General features: G+C 40.7%; 1 protein-coding gene across 1 annotated transcript; it reads right to left on the bottom strand.

Annotated features, from left to right (window-relative positions):
* Positions 1–5,505: 5,505 nt before the first annotated feature.
* On the bottom strand, positions 5,506–22,846 carry LOC106815637. Its single transcript, XM_014820127.1, has 3 exons — positions 22,660–22,846; positions 7,111–7,335; positions 5,506–6,879 (listed from the first exon to the last, which is right to left on the bottom strand). Exons 1-3 carry the CDS (start codon positions 22,844–22,846, stop codon positions 5,903–5,905), a joined length of 1,389 nt encoding a protein of 462 aa, XP_014675613.1. The 3' UTR covers positions 5,506–5,902.
* Positions 22,847–23,721: the final 875 nt, after the last annotated feature.

Here is a 23,721-nt window from a genome sequence, read left to right as displayed (position 1 = left end):
CAAAGACCTGCTGTGCATACTCGTTGAAGCTTTTTGCTGTAGCTGGCTTCAGCCTTTGGATGATGACCGCTCCATCTAGCACAATGCAGCTGGTTGGAGGAACCTCAAACTTGGGCTGACTGAGGTCTTCTAGACAAGCGAGAAGATCACTCTTGACACCCAGCCTGATAGTGCAGGGGCAGGCTTGGTTTTCATGTTAGAAGAATTGCTCTAGATTTCCATCCCGGTTTTGGCACCCGATATACAGACGAGACAAAAGGTCCGCGTTATTCTTGAGGGATTTTATTTGCTGATTGCCCTTTCCCGGAGGTTTTGAAGCAGGCTGACCGAAGATTTTTAGCTTGTTTCTTTGGATGGCATCTCCTATGGGTTCCGTTATCTCCACCAAGCGTTCTTTGACGATGTTGTCCAACTGCAGCTGACCCACTTCGTGTGCATGACGGAGGGCGTCTACAGCTCCAGGTGGTGCGATCTCCTTGGTGTCGAGTACCCGCAGATCTTGACTCACTTCCTCAACAAATGGATTCTCCAAGTCTTCCATTACGTTGACCATCGACTGTACATCTTTCAGGAAAGCAGTCTGCACACTTGCTGACTGGTCATGGTGCCTTGTGTCTTGTGGTCTGTTCCCGGGTCAGTTTCATCGTGGAACTGTTCGATGAGCGTGGCAACCTGATCCTGCCACCATCCACCGTCGTAGAGCGCTGGGGTTGTCAGTCAGGCCCACTGCACCTCCGTCTTCTTTGATGGCAGCATTGTTCTGCTCGTAAGCCCGATCGACGGGGATGGCGGAGAACGACCTGTTCGTCTTCTGGACGGTGAAGTTCCCAGCTCGGAATCCTGGGCTATTTCAGGGTGTGTCGTCGGCATTTCCACCATGTTTCGCGGGAGAGTGCTCTTAGAACTGAACGCGCAAACTTAAGATGAAGATTCTTAACTGTTCCAGACAGTACACAGGTACTGTAAAACTGAACTTATCTGTATATTGCATTTAGCATATTATGTGTTAATTAACATGATAGTTGTGTCCCTTGACCACAGAAGTATAACATTTGACTTGCCCAGGATTGATCTGATGAGAGCAAGCCACCATAATGATCACTATCTGGTTCTGTTATTATTGTTGTATTATCTATGTAATTAGCCTAATTGTGTTAATAATTTTGTTAATTGGCATCTTAATTGGCGTGGGCAGTGTCCATGAATAGCTATTAACAGACAGAGCAAGAAGGGCAGATAACATTTCTGTAACTTAAATGAATCTAGCCTATTCACAAGGAATGTCAGCATTTGATGCCTGATCATGGGTTTCCTTATCGCCATTTCATCTGCAATTAGCCTAAATACGTTAATTAATATTAGCAGCATCTCCCAAAATGTGACTAAGAGCTATCTGGCATGACTTGATTCAAATCATTCAATAACCATTCACTAAAACCTTCAGCAGCAAACTTTATCCAACTTCTGTGTGTCTTTCGGGTGTCTGCTGGAGGCCATTTTGGAAAATGGCTGCCACGGCCGCCAGGGGGCAGTTGGGCAACGGCTCCACATTTAAATTTGTTCATAATATATTGGTCTACCTCTGGGCCAAAATTGGTGCTTTTATCAAAAAATGCACAATAGGTTTGAATATCCTAGGTAAACCGTCCCACTACTGGTAAACCTGTCTGCAAAACCGGGATCCACTTACTGCTAATATAGATTACTATAATAACACTATCGAATGTACAATCTATCGATGTAAAATCGCTAGATTGCACACATCGGTAACACGTGTTCGCAATTCCGACTACCAGGATGGCCGGCGGCACGGGATTGTAGGTAATATTGCTATTTTTAGTGCACGTCGCGGAACCCTCTATACTTGCACTGGTCAACAATGGGGAACCGGCAGAACTAATCCGCTGAGTGGCGCTGATAGGCAAGTGAGTCTTGACCTTTGACCTATGCCTTTGTCACTGTACTGTTCGTACGTGCAGACGCCCTTTATTTACATTTTTACATTCCGATATACTACTATAAACATGTCAGCATACAATTATTTTACTATTAAGGCATTAAAGGAAGAACTTAAGAAGTATGACGCCAAGGTTTCAGGCCGAAAGGCAGATTTGATTGCAAGGTAACTGTCACGTTTGTACCCCAATCCCAGATGCCAGATGGCAAGATACTGACGTACCCATGCAGATAGTCTCAGTGTCAGTGTCAGTGAGACTAGGCAACTTACGAAGCTTGAGTTACGTAACATGTTGTCTTCTCGGCATTAATTTTAAATATAGCCATATTTGTTAGGTTATTGTGTGGCTATACATATATATTGGCAATTTTAAAGATACGAGTAACATTTTTAAGCTGTTCCCGTTGGAGACAATTAAAACGTGAAAACTGATGCAACTGCCTGGCAATTTTAATTAGTTAGTACTGGTAACACGTACACTATTATTGTGTTCAGGTCTAAGGCAAGCATGTACGTAATCCGCGCACAATAATATTTATGCTGTCATAATTAATAGGTTGGAATTTTACAAGAAAAACCAGCAAACCGCCAGCCCACTACAAGCAGAATACTCCATGGATCTGCCAAACTATGACAGATTTATGGATATTCATGCTGGAATGTTAGCTGACATACCACCACTGTCAGAAGAGAAAATTGGAGCATATTTACTTCTCTTTAACAAATGCCTAGAGAATAAATGCAAAGACCTTTATCGTCAAAGGCAAGTGATGTAACCTTTCCAGATATCAAACCATTATGCACAATTATCATGTGACAAATTGCAATAGTTCGTAGGTTTGTTGCGACAGTAAATTGAATTATACTTGCGTAAGGGGTAGAGCAGATATAAATGTTTATAGCTGGTGGGAAAGGAGAGATGGAGGCCCTCATATGCCTTTCACATATTGGCCCAATACACGGAAAGGATTTTCTCTCGGGAAACACCGAAAATTTCCCATTATATTTATAAACATATAGAGCAAACATAGCGTATATAAATTACTTGATTTTCAGGTTCCTTCGCTATGTCAGAGTGAGCAAAGACAACGATAAAATATATTTTACATCTGTTGTCTGGGCCGAAATGAAAAAACAAGTTGTCTACAAAGTTGATGCATGCCTTAACACCAGTGGCGTGGTTTTAGAGGCTCAGTGTGAGTGCGGTGCCGGTCAAGGGCCTACTGCCCACTGTAAACACGTTGTGGTTCTGCTGTACGGGATATGCCGTTTTCTTGGAGATGCCGAAATAATTACTGAGCAGACATGCACGCAGGTAATTAAGTTTGATTCTTGCAATCACTCCCAGGGATGGTCAGAATAACTCTTTAGAGTGCAAGTTACAAAAATCTGTAACACACATGATTAAACTGAAGCACAGAAAATGTGGTTAAACAAACTAAACTGAACTGGTACAGTCACGTACAGTACATTATTCTCTAGGTACTACAGAGTTTCCATAGAGCAAAGGCCTATAACGGAAGTCCTATTAAATCTTCTGATATACAAAAACTCAGAGGAAAGGGACATTTCGATTTTGATCCAAGGCCACAGGAGCACAGAAATCAGGAAGGAAAGATAGATTACATTCGTAACCTCTGTGTAAACTATCAGGTGCCCGTTTATATTTGTGTTTTTTAAATGTTGTTGTGACATAGGTTACCAAAGGCTTGGCACATTCACAGACCTAATATAAATTCATCTATCTCACTAGAAATCGTTATGAAGGTGCTGTTTTTTGGAGTAAATATAGTAAATCAATATTACAATGTGTGCCATAAACTTCTTCCAGATAGATAAAAACATGCCCGTAATGCAGCTGTTTTGTCCAGCAAACCCGCTTGCCATTACACTAGACCATGACTACCTCGAGCTGAGTGATGTAGACGAGTTCTTAAAAAAATCAATGGTAAATATTAGTTGAAAATATACAACATCACTTGACTATAGAGTAATCAATTACCACACAAATCTTTTAGTTTGAATATTTCATAGTTTATTTGACTGTGATTTTACTAGGTAGTCTAAATACTGTTTACATGAAGAAAAAATTGTTAATTTATGTACTACATCGCCCAGAACTGCGAGAAATTTTTATTGGTATAATATCAGTTTAAACAATTGGTTTTTAGAAATGTATCGATTTTACAGATATCGTCCATCACTGAAGATAAGCAGAGATTATTAAATTAGAAAATGACACCAGAGGACAGGGCAGAAACAAATTATGGCGGGCAGAAAGGCAAAAGAGGCTTACAGCTTCAAATTTTGGTAGAATTTGTAAGGCTACTAGCAGAACCGATATGGACAGACTTGCTAGGTCTTTAAGCCACAGCAAGGACATTCTATGTCCTGCCATTATGCATGGGAGAAGGTTCGAGTCAGTGGCAGCAGAACAGTTTGAAAAACTGTTTACTGTCAAGAGTCATGAGTGTGGACTCTTTGCTTACGAAGAGCACCCAGTTCTTGCAGCATCACCAGATCGGATCATCAATAGTGATACATTACTCGAAATCAAATGCCCTTACGCAAGCAGAGATAAAGTCATTGACCATATTACAGTGCCCTACCTTGAAAAATTCGACGATGGGTTTAGTTACCCTTAACCATAATAATGACTACTACTATCAAGTCCAGGGGCAGTTACTTTGCACCAATATGAAACAATGTCACTTTGTCATTTACACCTTTAAAGAACTTAGATGTATAGAAATAGAGCGAGATGATGCTTTCATCCGTGTTATGGTGAACCAGCTTATCAACTTCTACAAGAATTATTTTAGAGATGCCATAGTGAACAGGCTTATGTACTCAGATTACTTTGAAGTATTCTAAAATGACTTGGATAAAGTCAACATAAAAACGCAGATAAAAAAACGTCAGTATAAATCAGCATATAAACTAACCCCATTGTCGCGGACAAGCCTAACAGAGATTCTGGCGAATTACATGCCTTACTATACGATCAACACGCATGACTGTTTGCGTTAGTTAACTCATCACGGACTGTATAATCAATGGCTACAGTAACCTCAATATCAGTCTGAAACCCGCGGTGACCAATGAAGATCCTTTGTTTGATAAATCTATAATTAGCTGGCTATCTTGCAGCATCTGTTATCTTGCTGCAATCGCGATAAATATCATAATAACCAGAGCAGCTGGTAATTCTATACAACTCGCCCTAGACAATGGTAAATAACAGAACAGATTCTTTCCAAGAAAAACAGTAAATTATAACCGCTTGTTCACTGAGCGTTAATTCTAAACAGATATACAGTAAAACTCCCATAAGTGATGTAACTCCAAATATGTATGTTAATAAAACCATTTGTGGTGGATCGGGATGGCTGTAGGGGTGTTGGGATCGAGGCCATCTAATGCAACAAATATTCCTATTTAACATATATTTTCTCACCAAAATTCCTATTTTCCTCCTATTTTTTCACATCTGAAATTCCTATTTTTCTATTTTTTGAGCGTCACTTGTCACTTGACGCCCTGTAATTCTGTGAGGCCGTGCTCTGGAACGAACTGTAGTAGCACATCCCCTAGACCGTACACTGCGCGGCGTGCACGCTATAGGCTTTTCTGATGACGACGTACAGATGGGAAATTACTGTTGTTTGTATTACATGGGACATGTCTGAGGGCGATGACTTGTACATAATAACGACTTATAAATGACGACTAATTAGGTGGGGCTATTCCAATGGATTTACTATGAGGGAAAATCGGGACTTTGGCTTCCATCACGACTTGTGCGAATTGGCGAATTAGACGACAACAACTTATGCGAGTTTTACTGTACCATGCTGGGGTTCCATGTCTACCAGTGACAGGCATGTAGTCGAAAGAAGTAACTTAATGAAAATCTGTGATTCAGGAGACAGTTAATGTTGCGATTCATGCATCTTTTGGAACAATATTTGCTCGAAAATTGCATAGATAGAAGCAGACTTTAAGTATTTTGGAGGACAAGGCAAATTCTGTGTTGTTCATAGGTTCTCTTAAAATTTTATACGTTTTTGCAAGTCCTATAATTCTCTCTATGTAGACACGTTTGCTTGCAATTTTACGATCATTTATAACTGTCGCACAAGATAATCGATTTCTCTTTTTGAAAAATGTTGGTATATTAATGGTGACATTGGATGACACGAACAGATCCTGCACACTGAAACCTTTATCTACCATAACACTGTCTCCGGAATCATAGATTTTCATTAAGTTACTTCTTTCGACTACTTGCCTGTCACTGGTGGACCCACCATAAGCTGGTGACACATATGACACTAATCCCCCAGGACTCGCCCCAACGACAACCTTTACTGTATTCCTATTTTTGTAGGAGGAGAAAGTAGCCTGTTGAGCCAAAGCATCTGCTGGCTTCATGATGGGACACTCTGTACCATCCAGTATGACACGTGTAGCTGGAAATTTCATTTTAAAATCTGACGGCATGTAATATTTCACGAGTTCTTTTACCGGCCACCAGTCAATCTCATCCCATTCTACCGCCATGAAATTGATCCATGTTACGCATATATTAGCTACCGACTTTTCAGATATTTCAAACAGCCGACTGAGCTCAAAGTCGGTTGTGTGCCTTCTCAGTTTGACCAGTGTTAAAAAAAAATGATCTGGTACCGACAAACTCGGTAGAGTGTCGTTAAAATAATATAAACTATATGCTGCTGGTCCCAGTGTGTTTAAAACGAGCTCAATTTTTTTATAAGAATCTAAACCGGTGTAAAATTGCATGCCCTTGTCATCGAATAAAAATTTTCTGGCCGAGTAGCTGCATGACTCTGTAGACTGCGTGGCGACATCAACAGCATGCGCAGAGACTCCTTCATCAGTAGAACTTCTGTCACCTGAATCTTAATAATATAAGAAAATCAGATGTTAGAATAATTAATAGAATCATTTAATTTGTTACTTATTATATGCATGGGCTCTTCAGTATTCCATAAACTGGTAAAATAGACAAAAACAATATTTATATGCAAATTGGAGGCACTGAAGTGTGAATTAATAATTAATAATTATATGTTTAATTGGTAATAAAAACAATTTACAAATGACGTCTTTTTCACTAATTCGTTTATTACCTGCTAAATTATCCATGTTACTTTCTACAACATCATCCTCGGCACCAAGTACCGATAAGGCATTAAACCGCTGCGTGTCTTTGAGCTCGAGATGCATTTGAGTTGCCCTTTGCCGTCCGCTCACTCTTTCCATCTGCTCCCGAGAACTGGATGAGCACCGACTGTTCCATGGAAAGACGTGAGGGACAGCTGTGCACTTCAACTTCTTCAAAAGTGACACAGTTCCTGAAAAAATAAACCATATAGCCATAACTAATACCAATTAACAGCATATTCGACATTATAGCTATACATAACAAAGTTCATATATATATACGTATATGTATATATATATATATATATATATATATATATATGTATATATATAGATATCATCAATGATCCATCATATACATCATGTAAAGGCTCAAGGATAGAGATCGAGCATGTCCAGTAATAAACATTATCCTATCCTATCACCATCTTGAACCCATGAGCCAAGAAAAACCTACAATGCAAAGAACAAGTATTTCTACTATTTGTTTCAGATTTCTCCAAGAAATGGTAATAACTATAATAATATATTGAAAATGTGTATCGTCACTATTAGTATTAGTATTGATATTAATCTCGCAGCCTGGTAAAGCTTGTTTCGCATTACCATTAGCTGTTGATTTGAAACATGTAGGCCTATACTTCTAGTCTACAAGTACAACGACGTCCGTTGGCATAATCATCAGTATGTTGATGGTGGCCAATATAGCGTAGAAGTAGAAGAACGAATATAAAATAGGGCAACTGATTACTGAATTTGCTAATAACAAAAAAACGTGCCATACGAGGTCGTCTCAACGTATTCCGATTCATCAAAATGATCTCGACATACACGCGCGTACTTGGAAGGCCTCCAGTTATTTTCGCCTCGTCTCACAGCTCTAATCCACGCACGTCGCCGCTTGTTACATACAGGGAAAACATGTCCTCCCCTCTTCCCACAATGTGGTACACAACATTCGGTTGGCATTGTCACAGACTAACAGATAATATTAATAACAATATCGTTTTGAAGAACACAACTCGGTAACTACAGTACAGTTTCCACTAACAGTTCAGTTTCAGTAACAGTTTCCACTAACCGTTCTAACTTTTACAACAGTGTCAGCTGCTGCGAGTTGTTTAGAAACAACTCGCAGCAGCTGACATTGTTGCTTGGCACGCTCAGAGGCGTGTTCAGGAGAGCGAGCGCTCGATGCGAACGCTCGATGAACGAACGCAGCGCCTCCTGAACGACACACGAGCGCTCGCTGTGCGCGTCGGCTGTGCGCTTGCTTGATCAAAGATGGCGGCCCCCATGGAGGGTTACTCAGCAGATTTTAATCGCGAGAGAACAAGTACTGTTAAACGAATTAGCAGACGAAATTGATAAGAATTGAATTTAGAAGTAAATGAATGAATGAAAAGTGAAATAAAGTTGAAATAGATTGCAAATTGACGTCAGAAATGTTAGATTCGCATTCGCCATATTTTCGTCGCCATCTTAAACAACTCGCGCGCTGAGCGAACAGCTTTTCAAACTTGCGCGCAAACGCTCGCGAGCGCTCGCGAGCGCAGTGTCGTTCAGAAGGCGAGCGCTCGCGACCGCTCCGCGAGCGTTCGGTCTCCTGAACACGCCTCAGGACTCACTTGCCTATCAGCGCCCTCTATATGCCTATTGTTTTTGCCGGTTTCCCATTACACACATTACCTCACACATCCCTCTACATACATACATGAATACACATACACACATAGGCTATGAGCCAGACCCCCCAAATTGACCGGTCGGTACCATACAGATGGAGTAAGGCTCATTGTGATTTTTAGCAAGATATATATCCTAGATATGAAAAAAATGTGATAGCAGTGTATAACTCTCGGCCATCTCTGTGTTATCACTCGAAATAGTATTATACCCCTTCTTCGCTTTGCCAAAATATGTGATATTTGGTAAAATTGAAATAAATATTTTGTTAAGGACTACATAGTGCCAATAATTTGCCTACTGGATGCCAACTAATATAGTATTAGCAATATAAACATTTGTGGGTTATTTGTCAAAATTTTGTATATATGACCAAAAATATGTTAACTTTAGTGAAAAAGTGGCAGAAATCGCTTTGACTTCAAAATTTCACATTGCACGTTTCTGTCAATAATTCACAAATGAAAACTCCCAGAGTAACATATTACCCATCCAAACTTCACAAGGACCCACTGCATTGGAATATATCATTACTTTGTAATATGGTGGTTGTTTGTGGCACATATCTTGGCAAAGTCCAACCATACCCTAATTTTGATATTTGGGAACAAAACTTAGATTTTGACATTTTAGGTTTTAGTTTAATTTTTGGTATTAGCTAGTATCCCATGGTAGGTATGTAACATCAGGTACATTATATTTCACAATACATGCAAAATTGCTCCACACTAGGTTTATCATAATTATGTTATCATTAAATGATCTCCCGATTAAATACGCCTTGTTATATTATACATTGTTATTACCCAGTCAATTTTTAACACGCCTTGTTATATTATACATTGTTATTACCAGTTAATTTTTAACACAATTGACACAGATTACAGGCATTGAAATTAAACACATACTAACTAATGCTTACGTCTGAAAAAACATCACGAAAGTGTCCTTTTAGATGCGCAGCATATTTTGCTCAGAATCCGTATTCTTGCTCCTCGTCAGATGAATCATCTTCGTCGAGGCTGTCGTTGTCTGACCCGTCAGACAATGGCTGATTGTCGCAGACAGCAAGTTTACACATGTCTGTACATTTCAGTCCACTGGCAATGCAGACACAATTTGGTAGCTTGCAGCTCCTGGAACAATTACAGGCCAACAAATCCAGAAGAGCCTGAGGTGCTGGCTGTCCACTCATCCAGTCCACAGCCAGAGTTGTTTCATCCTGATCATCCCATTTCCATCCCTTTCCAACTGGGCTGGGCGTCATTGTGTGCCTCTGAAGGCTTCGTTTCCAAATTGCTGCCTGGTAATTGGCTCGCTGTACGTGTTTTCGGAAGCAGTCATTGCATGGAGGCAATTGGTGGCTCTCAATCTCCCCCTTCTTCGCACAGAATAGATGGTATCGAAGGCTATTAAGTTCCTTTGTACCAGACCTGGATGCATATAGGAGGCATGTGATATTCTCCAGCTTATCCATAAGCTCATCGGCCACATTCCATTCTTGTCCCAACTCGGCGAACGTTTCTTGGACCTCTTTGCTAGACCTAAGCATTTTAAGCGCTCCTAGTTTGCCTTTGCCTGCAAATGTGCTGACAGTGTTGCCAACCTGTGTAAGCATGCATCCCTATAAGTCCATGACAAACATCTGCGCCCACTGAAGCTGCAATTTTGGTAATGTCAATGATTCGTTTCCGATCTTTGGTGCCACATTTCTGGAACAATGGTGATTGAATTTGAGTATGAAACGCCAACGCCATGATGAATACGTCGGTGTCATCGGAGCTGATTACAACTGCTGGATATCCAGTCTGTGCAGCATGAGCAGCGTGAAGTAAGAGTCGACCATCTGCTTCCTCGTGTGTACTTTGAAGCTCAAGCACCTCCTGGTGTCCTTCCGTGGTGATTTTGTAACACTTGTTTTCAGTTGTTACAAATAAGACCTTTCCATTCAGACGCTTGGTGTAATCTGGTTTCCTCCATTCGCTCACCAGAAATGAAATGAGGCTAGACTTATTCCCAACATGGGCCAATAGCTTCTCCATTGCCTTACAATTTGCGATGCTGTGATGTTCTGAAGCTTCAGGCCAAGTTCCTCTCCTCTGGCGAGCCTTACAGTTCTTGATGGATGTATCTTTGTAGGTGTCGAAGACGATGTCGATCCTGTCACTAGTGCTGCCATCATTCAGTGCCATGCACAAAACAAACTGGGGAATTTCCTCAAAGTTGACTTGGTTTCCTTCAGACCTTTCACCTTCTGGATTATGCTCATTCCATCTATTATGGTTGCAGAATGATCAGGAAGTTTGTCAGCTGGGGCATTCTTTTGTAGATAACTAGCAAGAGCAGCCTTGTTGGTTTTACAGTGAAGACCTTCTGGGGTTGCCAGTGCCCATGGTAATAGACCAAGAGGATGGGATAGTACATCAGCCATTTGCAGATTTCGTCCCTGTGCCATCACAATGATGCGACCAAACAATGCTCTGTCACCTTGAAGAATCACGGATCTGCCACTCATCTGGACTTTTTTCTTCTTGCATAAATTGCTGAAGGTCTTCAGTTTGTTCATTTTCATGGGATCATGAAAGCGTTTGGTTGGTGGGTCCGTCTCGAGTCTCTCAGCTTTGAAGTCGGTGTAGCATTGAACTCCAATGTCTCTGGCATTCTTCAAATCCGAGCAGATATCTTTGGGGGCTTTTTTTTGCTGTCGAGATACTGATAAGTTCGTGGGCTTCTTCAAATGGATTTACCCAGCTCTTCACCAGATGTACGATTGTCGAAACAGCATCCTCATCCAGGCCCGTAGCCAGGGGGTTCGGGGGGTTCGAACGAACCCCCCCCCCGGCCCCAAGCCAAAAAAAAAAAATTTTAATTTGCAAGAATTTCACCTCAGGTCGCTCTATTTTAGTGTAATAATTGCAAAATCTCCATCGTGCGGGGAGCGTGAACAGTGAACACTCCCTCCCGCACCCTCCCCCGCTCGGTCGCTGGCTCCCTCGCCTGTCGCTTCGCGCCCGAGCAGGGCGTGTACAGGGGGGGTCCAGGGAGTCGCGACCCCACCTTGCTCGCGCAGAAAACGCATCTGAGGGGGTGTAATTTTAAAAATTTTCTGGGGACGGCCCCCCAGACCCCCCCTTCGCGTGCTCGCAACTTCGGGTTACGGTTAGACCCCCCCTGGTACAAATCCTGTACACGCCCCTGCCGAGCAAATTGCCAACATTAAAAACGAACCCCCCCCAATACAAAGCTGGCTACGGGCCTGCTCATCTTTCCTCACACGCGTCTTGTGCAGGTCAGCATGTGGAACATTTGATCCATCTTCATGTACCATTTCCCTCATCTGACCAAGAAAGGCCCTCCTGTGTTCTGCAGTAATGTAATAGCACTTGACTGCTCCTGATTTCAGACTAAACCTTGTTGTGCCTCCTGGAGTCTGTGTGTCCTTGTTCACAGTGACTTCAGTCGTTTGGTTAACGGGAATGCGTCCAAATGTATTGTGACAGGATAGTTGAACAGAGAACAAACCACTCAAGAAAGCCTGGTACACAGCTGGATGATTGGCTGCCAGATTGGTCATCTCAGCATAATACGCTGGTAGGTATCGTGCATAGTTAAATCTGTCGTATGCAAAACACCATGCAGGGGATCATGTTGTGGATAGCAAAGAGATGCAAGACCCAATTTCCTTCTTGAGCAGCACGCAGCAGGGCAAGCAAGACGTTTTCAACTATGTCCACATAAGACATCCAAAAGGCTGAGAGTTCTCCGTTTTCATGGCGAAGATAGTCTAAGAATTCGTTCCAGGTGGTGACTAACTCCGTGTATTTGGGGTTTGCCAGAAGACTGTCAAATTTCTGTTGTCACAAATGTTCGACCAAATCACTCACTTCTTCTGACACAGACGTTATGTTGTGCTTTTCTTCTGGTTTGTTTTTCTCAACCCATGGAATGAATGCCTTCCATGCTAGTCTCATGAATGCTTCATACACAAACTTGTGCACATACACTGCTCGGTGTTACATCTTCCCAGAAAACACACTGGCAAGTGAGCCATTCTTGTGAAATATTGACAGAAACGTGCAATGTGAATTTTGAAGTCAAAGCGATTTCGGCCACTTTTTCACTAAATTTAACATATTTTTAGACATTATATCAAAAGCATGTATTGTGAAATATAATGTACCTGATATTACATACCTACCATGGGATACTAGCTAATACCAAAAAATTAAACCTAAAACCTAAAATGTTCAAAATCTATGTTTTGTTCCCAAATATCAAAATTAGGGGGTATGGTTGAACTTTGCCAAGATATGTGCCACAAACAACTACCATATTACAAAGTAATGATATATTCCAATGCAGTGGGTCCTTGTGAAGTTTTTGATGGGTAATATGTTACTCTGGGAGTTTTCATTTTGAAATATTGACAGAAACGTGCAATGTGAATTTTGAAGTCAAAGCGATTTCGGCCACTTTTTCACTAAATTTAACATATTTTTAGTCATTATATCAAAACTTTGACAAATAACCCCCACAAATGTTCTATATTTATATTACTATATTAGTTGGCATCCAGTATGCACATGATTGGCACTCTGTGGTCCTTAAAAAAATATTTATTCCAATTTTACCACAATAACACATATTTTGGCGAAGCCAAGAGGGGGTATAATACTATTTCGGGTGATAACACAGAGATGGCGAGTTTTACACCTGCTATCACATTTTTTTAATATCTAGGGACATATATCTTGCTAAAAATCACAATGAGCCTTACTCCATCTGTATGGTACCGACAACACCCTTGCTCATAGCCTAACATGCGTACATACACCTGCATCCCTGCATACACATACACATACATATGATAACACCACACACACACCCACACACACACACACCCGACACACACACACACCTACATACTCAATTGTACTCATTTCCATCACATACATTTCACATGTGTTGATCAAATAATAGCCTCGCGTTCACACGAGCCCTCGTATTTATGAAATATGGTAATTGCGAAATACCGAATCTGAGACAAATACGCGGCCGAGCGTTCACACGCTGATTCGCGGCTCCAAAAATATGGTATTTGCGAGCTGCGAGCTGCTTTAAACAATCAAGCGAACAATGCGAAATAAACAATGCAATGCGCACCAACTGCCGATAAAATCGTTAGAACTCCACGTCCGCGCTCGACAGTTCCATTCGCGTTTCACTGGAACTGTCGAGCGCCGACCAGTCTATAAAATACGCGGCTTCAGAAATCCGGTATTTAGCGTTCACACGAGGAAATGCGCGGTCCAAGAGATCCGGTATTTCTCAAGCACGGCAAATTATTCGGGGTCTGGGAAGCCGCGTATTTACATCAAATACCGGATCTGTTTAGATACCGTATTTCATGGACCGCGCATTTTGCCTCGTGTGAACGCGGCTAATGTCTTGTTTTGTATTACATAATTTTTCCTACAATGTAAAAGCCATCTGCTGTGGTATACTATTATTACACTTGTGTGTCAGGAACTCCTGTACTGTGGTACATTGTCAGCAAGTTTATTAACTTGGCATCTGGACTATCTGAATGTGTAACGTTTGCACTGTCAAGAGTATAGCCTAGTCTAAACGAGCCAGGTCTGTTACAAGGTCGTTTACAGGGTATTCTATAGGGGAATTTACACGGTAAATTATCGGGTATTTAAATACCATGTAACCATTTTGCATTTGTCAATAAACTACCCAGCAGTTAATTTGTGTCTTCTCGCTTTCTTCTTCAGGTGCTCGGCAAGGCGCAAAGGCTGAGCACCAAGATCCGGTTGTAACATATGCAGTAATATTCGTTCGATTGCGTTTGTTTAATATTTGATTTTACTACATTTGGTACGTACTATAAGCTAATACTCAATTATTCTAATTTTCTAATCTTACAATTCATTATATCAGGAGTGAATAATAATAGATTATTATCTAGATAAAATATTATAATATAGATCTAATAATAGATCTAATAATAGATCTCCTGATTATATGTCATCTGATAATATACTAAATTGACGTCTGTGTTCATATAAAGAGCATTTCCAGTTTACACTGCTCTTGAGATTGATTCTAAATATTTTGCCTGATAATTAAAGTGATTACGTCACCGTAAATAGTAAAAATAAAAGTCTAATATCTAAATCCACTTTTTCACAAATTGTAAGTAATTCTGTTCACTTTTTATGGTTAAATTGCTACATTATACTTCCGATTTTACTATATTGTTTGATGTAAACATACACTCGTGACTCATACATAGCCCATAGCAAGCAATTAATGTCAGGATAATAATATCAAGTCGTCCAGGTTTTTTGGATTTTTAACTAGTTGAGAAACAATCTCATCAGGTATGAATTTAGTCACGTCACGTTACTACTTACGTTTAATGTAAAAAAATGGCAACAAATATTTTACAAATATACACCATAGAAAATTCGTGAAGTAGTCAATTTAAATGAAACCCATAATAACAGGCTTTCCAGCGGCCCTAAAATTCCTAAAAATTCATAAAATTTTTAGCTCGTCCTAAAATTCCTAAAAAAACTAAAAATGTATGAAATTCCTAAAAAAGGGCTAAAATTTTATTCAAATTCCTAAAAAAAAAATTCCACAGATATGTTTGGAGATTTTGGTGATGAGATGATGAACTTTTGGTTTGTAATTATGTCTAATGAATATTATGTCTAATAATTATGTCATTCTGCGGAATCATTACGATTTCTAGGCTTAACTTCCGCATTCTGCAGCAGCAAGGTTATATTCCTCATTTCAGTTGTACTGTACAAAATTTGCACTGATTGTTTGCATTGTTCGCTTGGACATATTGTTTTGCGCAAACCATGGCACTCTCGTGGCATTCCAAGCGGATTTAGCGTGTACTAAGGGTCGCGAGTGTTTTCCCGCCATTTTTACCGAATGCGGTTCCCATGGCGCTGCTCTGTGATTGGTTAATTTTCTTCAGCGCTCGGCGGCGGGTCGGATGGCCACGCACACTATCCGAGTCGCGTCGTAAGCCCTCGAACACTATACGACCCGCTCCGCTCCTGATTCAAAATTCGAATTGGGCCAAAATGACCTCCCGAGCAAAACTTAAGCCTCCCGATCCAGACGTAAGCCTCCCAATCGTGCTCGGGTTGGATAGTGTGCGGCTAGCATAAATGGAACAGCCTAGTCAGACAGGCGCTGTTTGCAAGGTGTCGCGTAGTTTGTCTGCTAATCAGACAAGGGTTGTAGGGTTGAGTCTAGGGTTGAGATAGTGTTATCAGACATGAGAATATGGCCCACAGTATGCCTCAGATTGCAGGAAAATGGCATAAATATTAAAAAAAATTCTGGGGGGGCATGCCCCCAGACACCCCTAGCACTGGCATGCCTACGGCACGTGGGCCTGCCTGCGACAGCCAAGGTATACATTCCCCCCTCCCCTGTCCATCAATTTCTGAATACGCCACTAGTTAGTGATCACCGCGGGAACATACCGCATTTGGAGTTCACAGGGTTGGATACCCTGCTAATGGATGTTTTCTAGTTATCTTTATACAGAGTGAGTATTGTGACTCAGTCTACCAGTGATTCCTAAGCTTCAGTGTCTGATTATACGACCCTGGTCCTGGCTGGATGTACAAGACATACCTAATTTGCATGAAACTTGATGATGTACAGTTGTATCAAGGACTTGGAGGATAGGAATAGCTGGTAGACTGGACACATACCAGATAGAACTGTATCTGTAAGTTAACACGTTGATGTTTATGAAAGGTAAGTGACTTATTTTATCCCTAAAAATTCCTAAAATAGCCCTAAAAAAAACTGAATTTCTCCCTAAAATTAGCCCTAAAATGTTTTCAAGGACTGCTGGAAAGCCTGTAATAATAAATGAAATCGAACGTAACAATGTTGGCTAAAATATCAGATGTAGTTCTTATTGTTGTATTATCATAATTATCTGTTCTTGTGTCAACAAGTTATCAGCACTGGCATGTGCTGCGACCTATGGAGGTGGAGGGAACGAAATAAACATGGCTGGTTTCTGTTAACGCAAGGCTTTTGTCCTACTCATTATTTGTGTCTAATTAACGCCCACAAGATAAACCTCCTGACTCAACATAAATGCGCCGTCCAACAGATCCGGTATTTCTCAAGCACGGCAAATTATTCGGGGTCTGGGAAGCCGCGTATTTACATCAAATACCGGATCTGTTTAGATACCGTATTTCACGGACCGCGCATTTTGCCTCGTGTAAACGCTAAATACCGAATTTCTTGCTACGTGTGAACGCGACTAATAGCCGTTCGCTTGATTGTTTAAAGCAGCTCGCAGCTCGCAGCTCGCAAATACCGTATTTCTGGAGCCGCGAATCAGCGTGTGAACGCTCGGCCGCGTATTTGTCTCAGATTCGGTATTTCGCAAATACCGTATTTCTGGAGCCGCGAATCAGCGTGTGAACGCTCGGCCGCGTATTTGTCTCAGATACGATATTTCGCAAATCCGGTATTTCAGAAATACGAGGTCTCGTGTGAACGAGGCTAATGTCTTGTTTTGTATTACATAATTTTTCCTACAATTTAAAAGCCATCTGCTGAGGTATACTAATATTACACTTGTGTGTCCGGAACTCCTATACTGTGGTACATTGTAAGCAAGTTTATTAACTTGGCATCTGGACTAACTGAATGTGTAACGTTTGCACTGTCAAGAGTATAGCCTAGTCAAAACGAGCCAGGTCTGTTACAAGGTCGTTTACATGGCATTCTATAGGGGAATTTACAGGGGAATTTACACGGTAAATTACCGGGTATTTAAATACTATGTAACCATTTTGCATTTGTCAATAAACTGTCCAGCAGTTAATTTGTGTCTCCTCGCTTTCTTCTTCAGGTGCTCGGCAAGGCGCAAAGGCTGAGCACTAAGATCCGGTTGTAACATATGCAGTAATATTGGTTCGATTGCGTTTGTTTAATATTTGATTTTACTACATTTGGTACTATAAGCTAATACTCAATTATTCTAATTTTCCAATCTCACAATTCATTATATCAGGAGTGAATAATAATAGATTATTATGTAGATAAAATATTATAATATAGATCTAATAATAGATCTATTATTATTCACTCCTGATTATATGTCATCTGATAACATACTAAATTAACGTCTGTGTTCATATAAAGAGCATTTCCAGTTGACACTGCTCTTGAGATTGATTCTAAATATTTTGCCTGATAATTAAAGTGATTACGTCACCGTAAATAGTAAAAATTAAAAAAAATATTTTCACTTTTTGTTCGGATACTCGTGCAGAGCGCACGCGCTGCGTCCGGACGGAACATACGACTACATTAAATCGGACCTAAACGGGAAATACTCGATTATATTACCAGGTAAACGACACGTTCTGTAGTGCATGCCCGTTCAACAGTTTCGCAGCAATAATCCTTATAAAGCTGTTGACAGTTGCTGCTGCTTTGTATAATAGGTTTGGAAAACATTGCGTGTTTACGCGTTTTAAATCTCGGCTACGTGTGTATCACGTGAACTTTTATTGAGTTGAATGCAAAGCAGCTACGCGCACACATCACCCACAATGCACACTCATCCCCGCAATAAATCCACACTCTTACATTCAATCCACAAGCGTCTATACCTGACCTTGCAGACAAGCACCCGCCAGTGACCCAAACTCCACGACAGATGGCGCTCTCGCTCATAGGCTCAATCTACATCCTGAGTCAAACTGCATGCAGCGCCCCCTTCCCACACTCAGGACACACGTAGAATTGAGCCAGAGCGAGAGCACCATCTGTCGTGGAGTTTGATCCTGAGTGTGGGAAGGGGGCGCTGCATGCAGTTTGCCAGTAACCCAAACTCCACGACAGATGGCGCTCTCGTTCTGGCTCAATTCTACGTATATCCTGAGTGTCGGAAGGGGGCGCTGCATGCAGTTTGCCAGTAACCCTCTCTGTATCACTCATCGCACCTCCGCCGCAAAGAAATCCACACTCTTCCTTCAATAATTCTTCACTCTTCTCTCAATAATTCTTCACTCTTCTTTAAATAATTCTTCACTCTTTTTTAAATAATTCTTCATTCTTCTTTCAATAATTCTTCACTCTTCTCTCAATAATTTTTCACTCTTCTTTAAATAATTCTTTACTCTTCTCTCAGTAATTCTTCACTCTTCTTTAAATAATTCTTCACTCTTCTCTCAGTAATTCTTCACTCTTCTTTAAATATACTGGTAAACCTGTCTGCAAAACCGGGATCCACTTACTGCTAATATAGATTACTATAATAACACTATCGTATGTACAATCTATCGATGTAAAATCGCTAGATTGCGCATATCGGTAACACGTGTTCGCAATTCCGACTACCAGTATGGCCGGCGGCACGGGATTGTAGGTAATATTGCTTTTTTAGAGCAAGTCGCGGAACCCTCTATACTTGCACTGGTCAACAATTACACACATTACCTCACACACCCCTCTACATACATACATGCATACAAATACACACTTGCGTACATACACCTGCATCCCTGCATACACATACACATACATAACACCACACACACACCAACACACACACACCTACATACTCAATTGTAGGCCCTACTCATTGCCATCACATACATTTCACATGTGTTAATCAAATAATAGCCTCGTTCACACGAGACCTCGTATTTATGAAATATGGTAATTGCGAAATACCGAATTTGTGACAAATACGCGGCCGAGCGTTCACACGCTGATTCGCGGCTCCAGAAATACGGTATTTGCGAAATACCGAATCTGAGACAAATACGCGGCCGAGCGTTCACACGCTGATTCGCGGCTCCAGAAATACGGTATTTGCGAGCTGCGAGCTGCATTAAACAATCAAGCGAACAATGCGATATAAACAATGCAATGCGCACCAACTGCCGATAAAATACGTAGACTCGGTCGCCGCTTGACAGTTCCACTCGCGTTACACTGGAACTGTCGAGCGCGGACCAGTCTATAAAATACGCGGCTTCAGAAATCCGGTATTTAGCGTTCACACGAGAAATGCGCCGTCCAACAGATCCGGTATTTCTCAAGCACGGCAAATTATTCGGGGTCTGGGAAGCCGCGTATTTACATCAAATACCGGATCTGTTTAGATACCGTATTTCACGGACCGCGCATTTTTGCTCGTGTAAACGCTAAATACCGAATTTCTTGCTACGTGTGAACGCGACTAATACCGTTCGCTTGATTGTTTAAAGCAGCTCGCAGCTCGCAGCTCGCAATACCGTATTTCTGGAGCCGCGAATCAGCGTGTGAACGCTCGGCCGCGTATTTGTCTCAGATACGATATTTCGCAATCCGGTTATTCAGAAATACGAGGTCTTCGTGTGAACGAGGCTAATGTCTTGTTTTGTATTACATAATTTTTCCTACAATTTAAAGCCATCTGCTGAGGTATACTAATATTACACTTGTGTGTCCGGAATCCTATACTGTGGTACATTGTAAGCAAGTTTATTACTTGGCATCTGGACTAACTGAATGTGTACGTTTGCACTGTCAAGAGTATAGCCTAGTCAAAACGAGCCAGGTCTGTTAAAAGGTCGTTTACATGGCATTCTATAGGGGAATTTACAGGGGATTTACACGGTAAATTACCGGGTATTTAAATACTATGTAACCATTTGCATTTGTCAATAAACTGTCCAGCAGTTAATTTGTGTCTCCTTCGCTTTCTTCTTCAGGTGCTCGGCAAGGCGCAAAGGCTGAGCACTAAGATCCGGTTGTAACATATGCCAGTAATATTGGTTCGATTGCGTTTGTTTAATATTTGATTTTACTACATATTGGTACTATAAGCTAATACTCAATTATTCTAATTTTCCAATCTCACAATTTCATTATATCAGGAGTGAATAATAATAGATTATTATGTGTAGATAAAATATAAATATAAGATCTAATAATAGATCTATATTATTCACTCCTGATTATATGTCATCTGAATACTTAAATTAACGTCTGTGTTCATATAAAGAGCATTTCAGTTGACACTGCTCTTGAGATTGATTCTAAATATTTTGCGCCTGATATTAAAGTGATATTACGTCACCGTAAATAGTAAAAATTTAAAAAAATATTTTCACTTTTTCCACAATTGTAAGTAATTCTGTTCACTTTTTGTGTGTTAGATTGCTACATTATACTTCCGATTTTACTATATTGTTCGATGTAAACATAGACTCGTGACTCATACATAGCCCATAGCAAGCAATTAATGTCAAGATATAATCAGGATCAGGTTTTTTGGATTTTTAACTAGTTGAGAAACAATCTCATCAGGTATGAATTTGACGATACATTTAGTCACGTTACTACTTACGTTTATGTAAAAATGGCTACAAATATTTTACAAATATACACCATAGAAAATTCGTGACGTAGTCAATTTAAATGAAAACCATAATAATAAATGAAATCGAACGTAACAATGTTGGCTAAAATATCAGATGTAGTTCTTATCAATACAATCTTGTTATTATAGCCTTGGCCAGTAAGCTAATGCTTTTTCTTAGTCCATGTCAACAGGCTAAGGGGCTACTACAAGCATGAGTGTTTTGGGGTAAAGCTCAATTGTGATAGTTAATTTGTTAGTGTGTGCTATATATTAATCAAAATTGTTTAAAGAGAAAGTGAGATGGCAATGAATTATCGTTCTCGGACCAATCATTTGCCTCATCCAGTAAGAATGTTTGACCAATGCCCATTGTGTGCTGCGACCCCGACATTTCCGATTCTGGATAAAGTAATGATTCCTGGGTGTCATTCATCCTGTATATATACAGATTGCCTGCAGCCATGCTAGTGATTAATGAAGATCTATAATCTGCCTATGGCTATGCGGAATGAAACATCTAACTAAATAGATGTAAAGACAGGGCTCCCCACATCTCACACAAGAGTTTGAAAGGCACAGTATTTAATATAATACACAATTCTTTATGTTCATAAATATACCTGATATTGCCAAGATAGTTTATTCACTAGTAAAAATATAATATTATATATATATATATATATATATATATGTGTGTTCATGTATTATAATAAATATATATAATATATATATATATTATATATATGTTCATGATAATGCCAATATGACTATACCAATGCGACAATACGACAATGCCAATATGACTAATTACTATACGACAATGCCAATATGACTAATTATTGTAAGTATTATCCAGAGCACATGAACAAATTATATGCTTGTGTAATTATCAATAATTCGTGAAGAGAATGATTATCTCATGATGTACACGCTGTTTATACGAGTTCTATGGCTTCATACAGTAAAGCTTGATGCATAATTAGCGAGCTGGGTGAGCGAGCACTACACGTGAAGCACCGTTGCAACAATGCGGCCAAAGTGGGGGTGTAATGTAATGTTTATGTGATGTAAAACAGTGTATGAAGACGGTGTCATATTATGCATATTTTGTATTATTATGGGCACAAGTGTGACAGAACGATTTTACCTTCTAGATTTAGTCTTTAATAATCGTATACCGCCCAGTAGGCTATAGCTTGATTTACACACTCCACCCAGTCACTGATGTGTTTTATGCGCGCTGCCTTTGTGAAGTGACCTGACGAGATCATCTCCAACTTCATCAGCACGATCGACATCTCGTGGTCCTTTTTCACTTTGCGTTCCATTCGTGATGGGTCAAACGTTCTTCTGTATGCCGTTGCCTGTTGGTGCATCTTCTCAAAAACGGGAGCCTCACCTTCGATGGACAATGGAGCGCCAATGTCACGCTGGAAAGACGCGATAGCTTTGTCGATCGATGAGCGCCTCGCATTAGTTGCTGCTGGTGCAGGCAGGCCACGAGTGACTAAAGCTCTTAGGGCAACTCCTTTATCCACTTTCTTCTGGGCTTTCACAACGCGCTTTATTTCTTTGTCTTCGACCATTTTGTACCTGCAAAATTGGGTAGGTTCAATGTGCACACGTTGGCCGTGATGTAATTTTGTGCCATGCTTTTTATATATACCTTGTAAAGGTTTTGCTTATCCATGGCACCGAGTCTTGATTGTTAATCTAGATAATTTCATTGGAGTCAGACACAAACGCGAATTTTAAGCAATTCTAGAGTATACTTCTGGTAGAATAATTTTATATCGAAGGTACAGAACAAATGAAAGACAGAGGACAGAATATTTGTCAATAGGAAAGCCATCTATTCACACGGGGAAGGAGAAACTGACAAATCGTTATATGGAGTCCAATTTCTTATTTTCACCATTAACACTACCGGTACTATACTGTTACCGCTGCCATCTCCAGTGCCACCACCACTAATCCCTTAACACCACCACTGCCACCAGCACCACCACCACCACCGCCACGACAACGACCACCGCCACCACTACCACCACCACCACCACTACACCCCTGCCACCAACATCACAACCACGACGATGACCACCACCAATACCACCATCAATCCCGCTGCCGCCACCGGCGCCACTGCCACCACGCCGCTACCACCACCACAAACAGTTACAGCTAGTGACACCACCATAGGCCCACAATCACAACTACCTGTAACACCAGTGGTGCCACTGCGATCACCAGTATCTCACCACTGACTGTTAACGTCACAGATAATGTATTGTAAAACTTAACCACTACAAACTGACCTTAGGATTTTATTTTTCTTCCTGCCGTGGTGTAGAGTCATGCAAAGAGCTCTCAACACATGTATTCTGTCGCAGATCTGGTGTTGCTGCTGCAGAAATCATCATATTCACTGCTACTGGTGTGTCATGCGGGCTCTGATAATAAC

Source organism: Priapulus caudatus, unplaced genomic scaffold, assembly GCF_000485595.1.
Source record: "Priapulus caudatus unplaced genomic scaffold, Priapulus_caudatus-5.0.1 Scaffold1165, whole genome shotgun sequence".
In the NCBI taxonomy this organism is placed as follows: Eukaryota; Metazoa; Priapulida; class Priapulimorpha; order Priapulimorphida; family Priapulidae; genus Priapulus; species Priapulus caudatus.
The sequence above is the reverse complement of the archived record's forward strand: the minus strand, read 5'-3'. Positions and strand labels throughout refer to the sequence as shown.

Excerpts from the sequence above, each read along its gene's own strand:
- LOC106815637 (XM_014820127.1), bottom strand. The coding sequence starts at position 22,846 with ATGGTCGAAGACAAAGAAATAAAGCGCGTTGTGAAAGCCCAGAAGAAA. Across the intron at positions 7,336-22,659 it reads CGCTCCATTGTCCATCGAAG|GAACTGTGTCACTTTTGAAG; the intron begins GTGAGGCTCCCG and ends TTATTTTTTCAG. Across the intron at positions 6,880-7,110 it reads TAACATGGATAATTTAGCAG|ATTCAGGTGACAGAAGTTCT; the intron begins GTAATAAACGAA and ends TATATTATTAAG.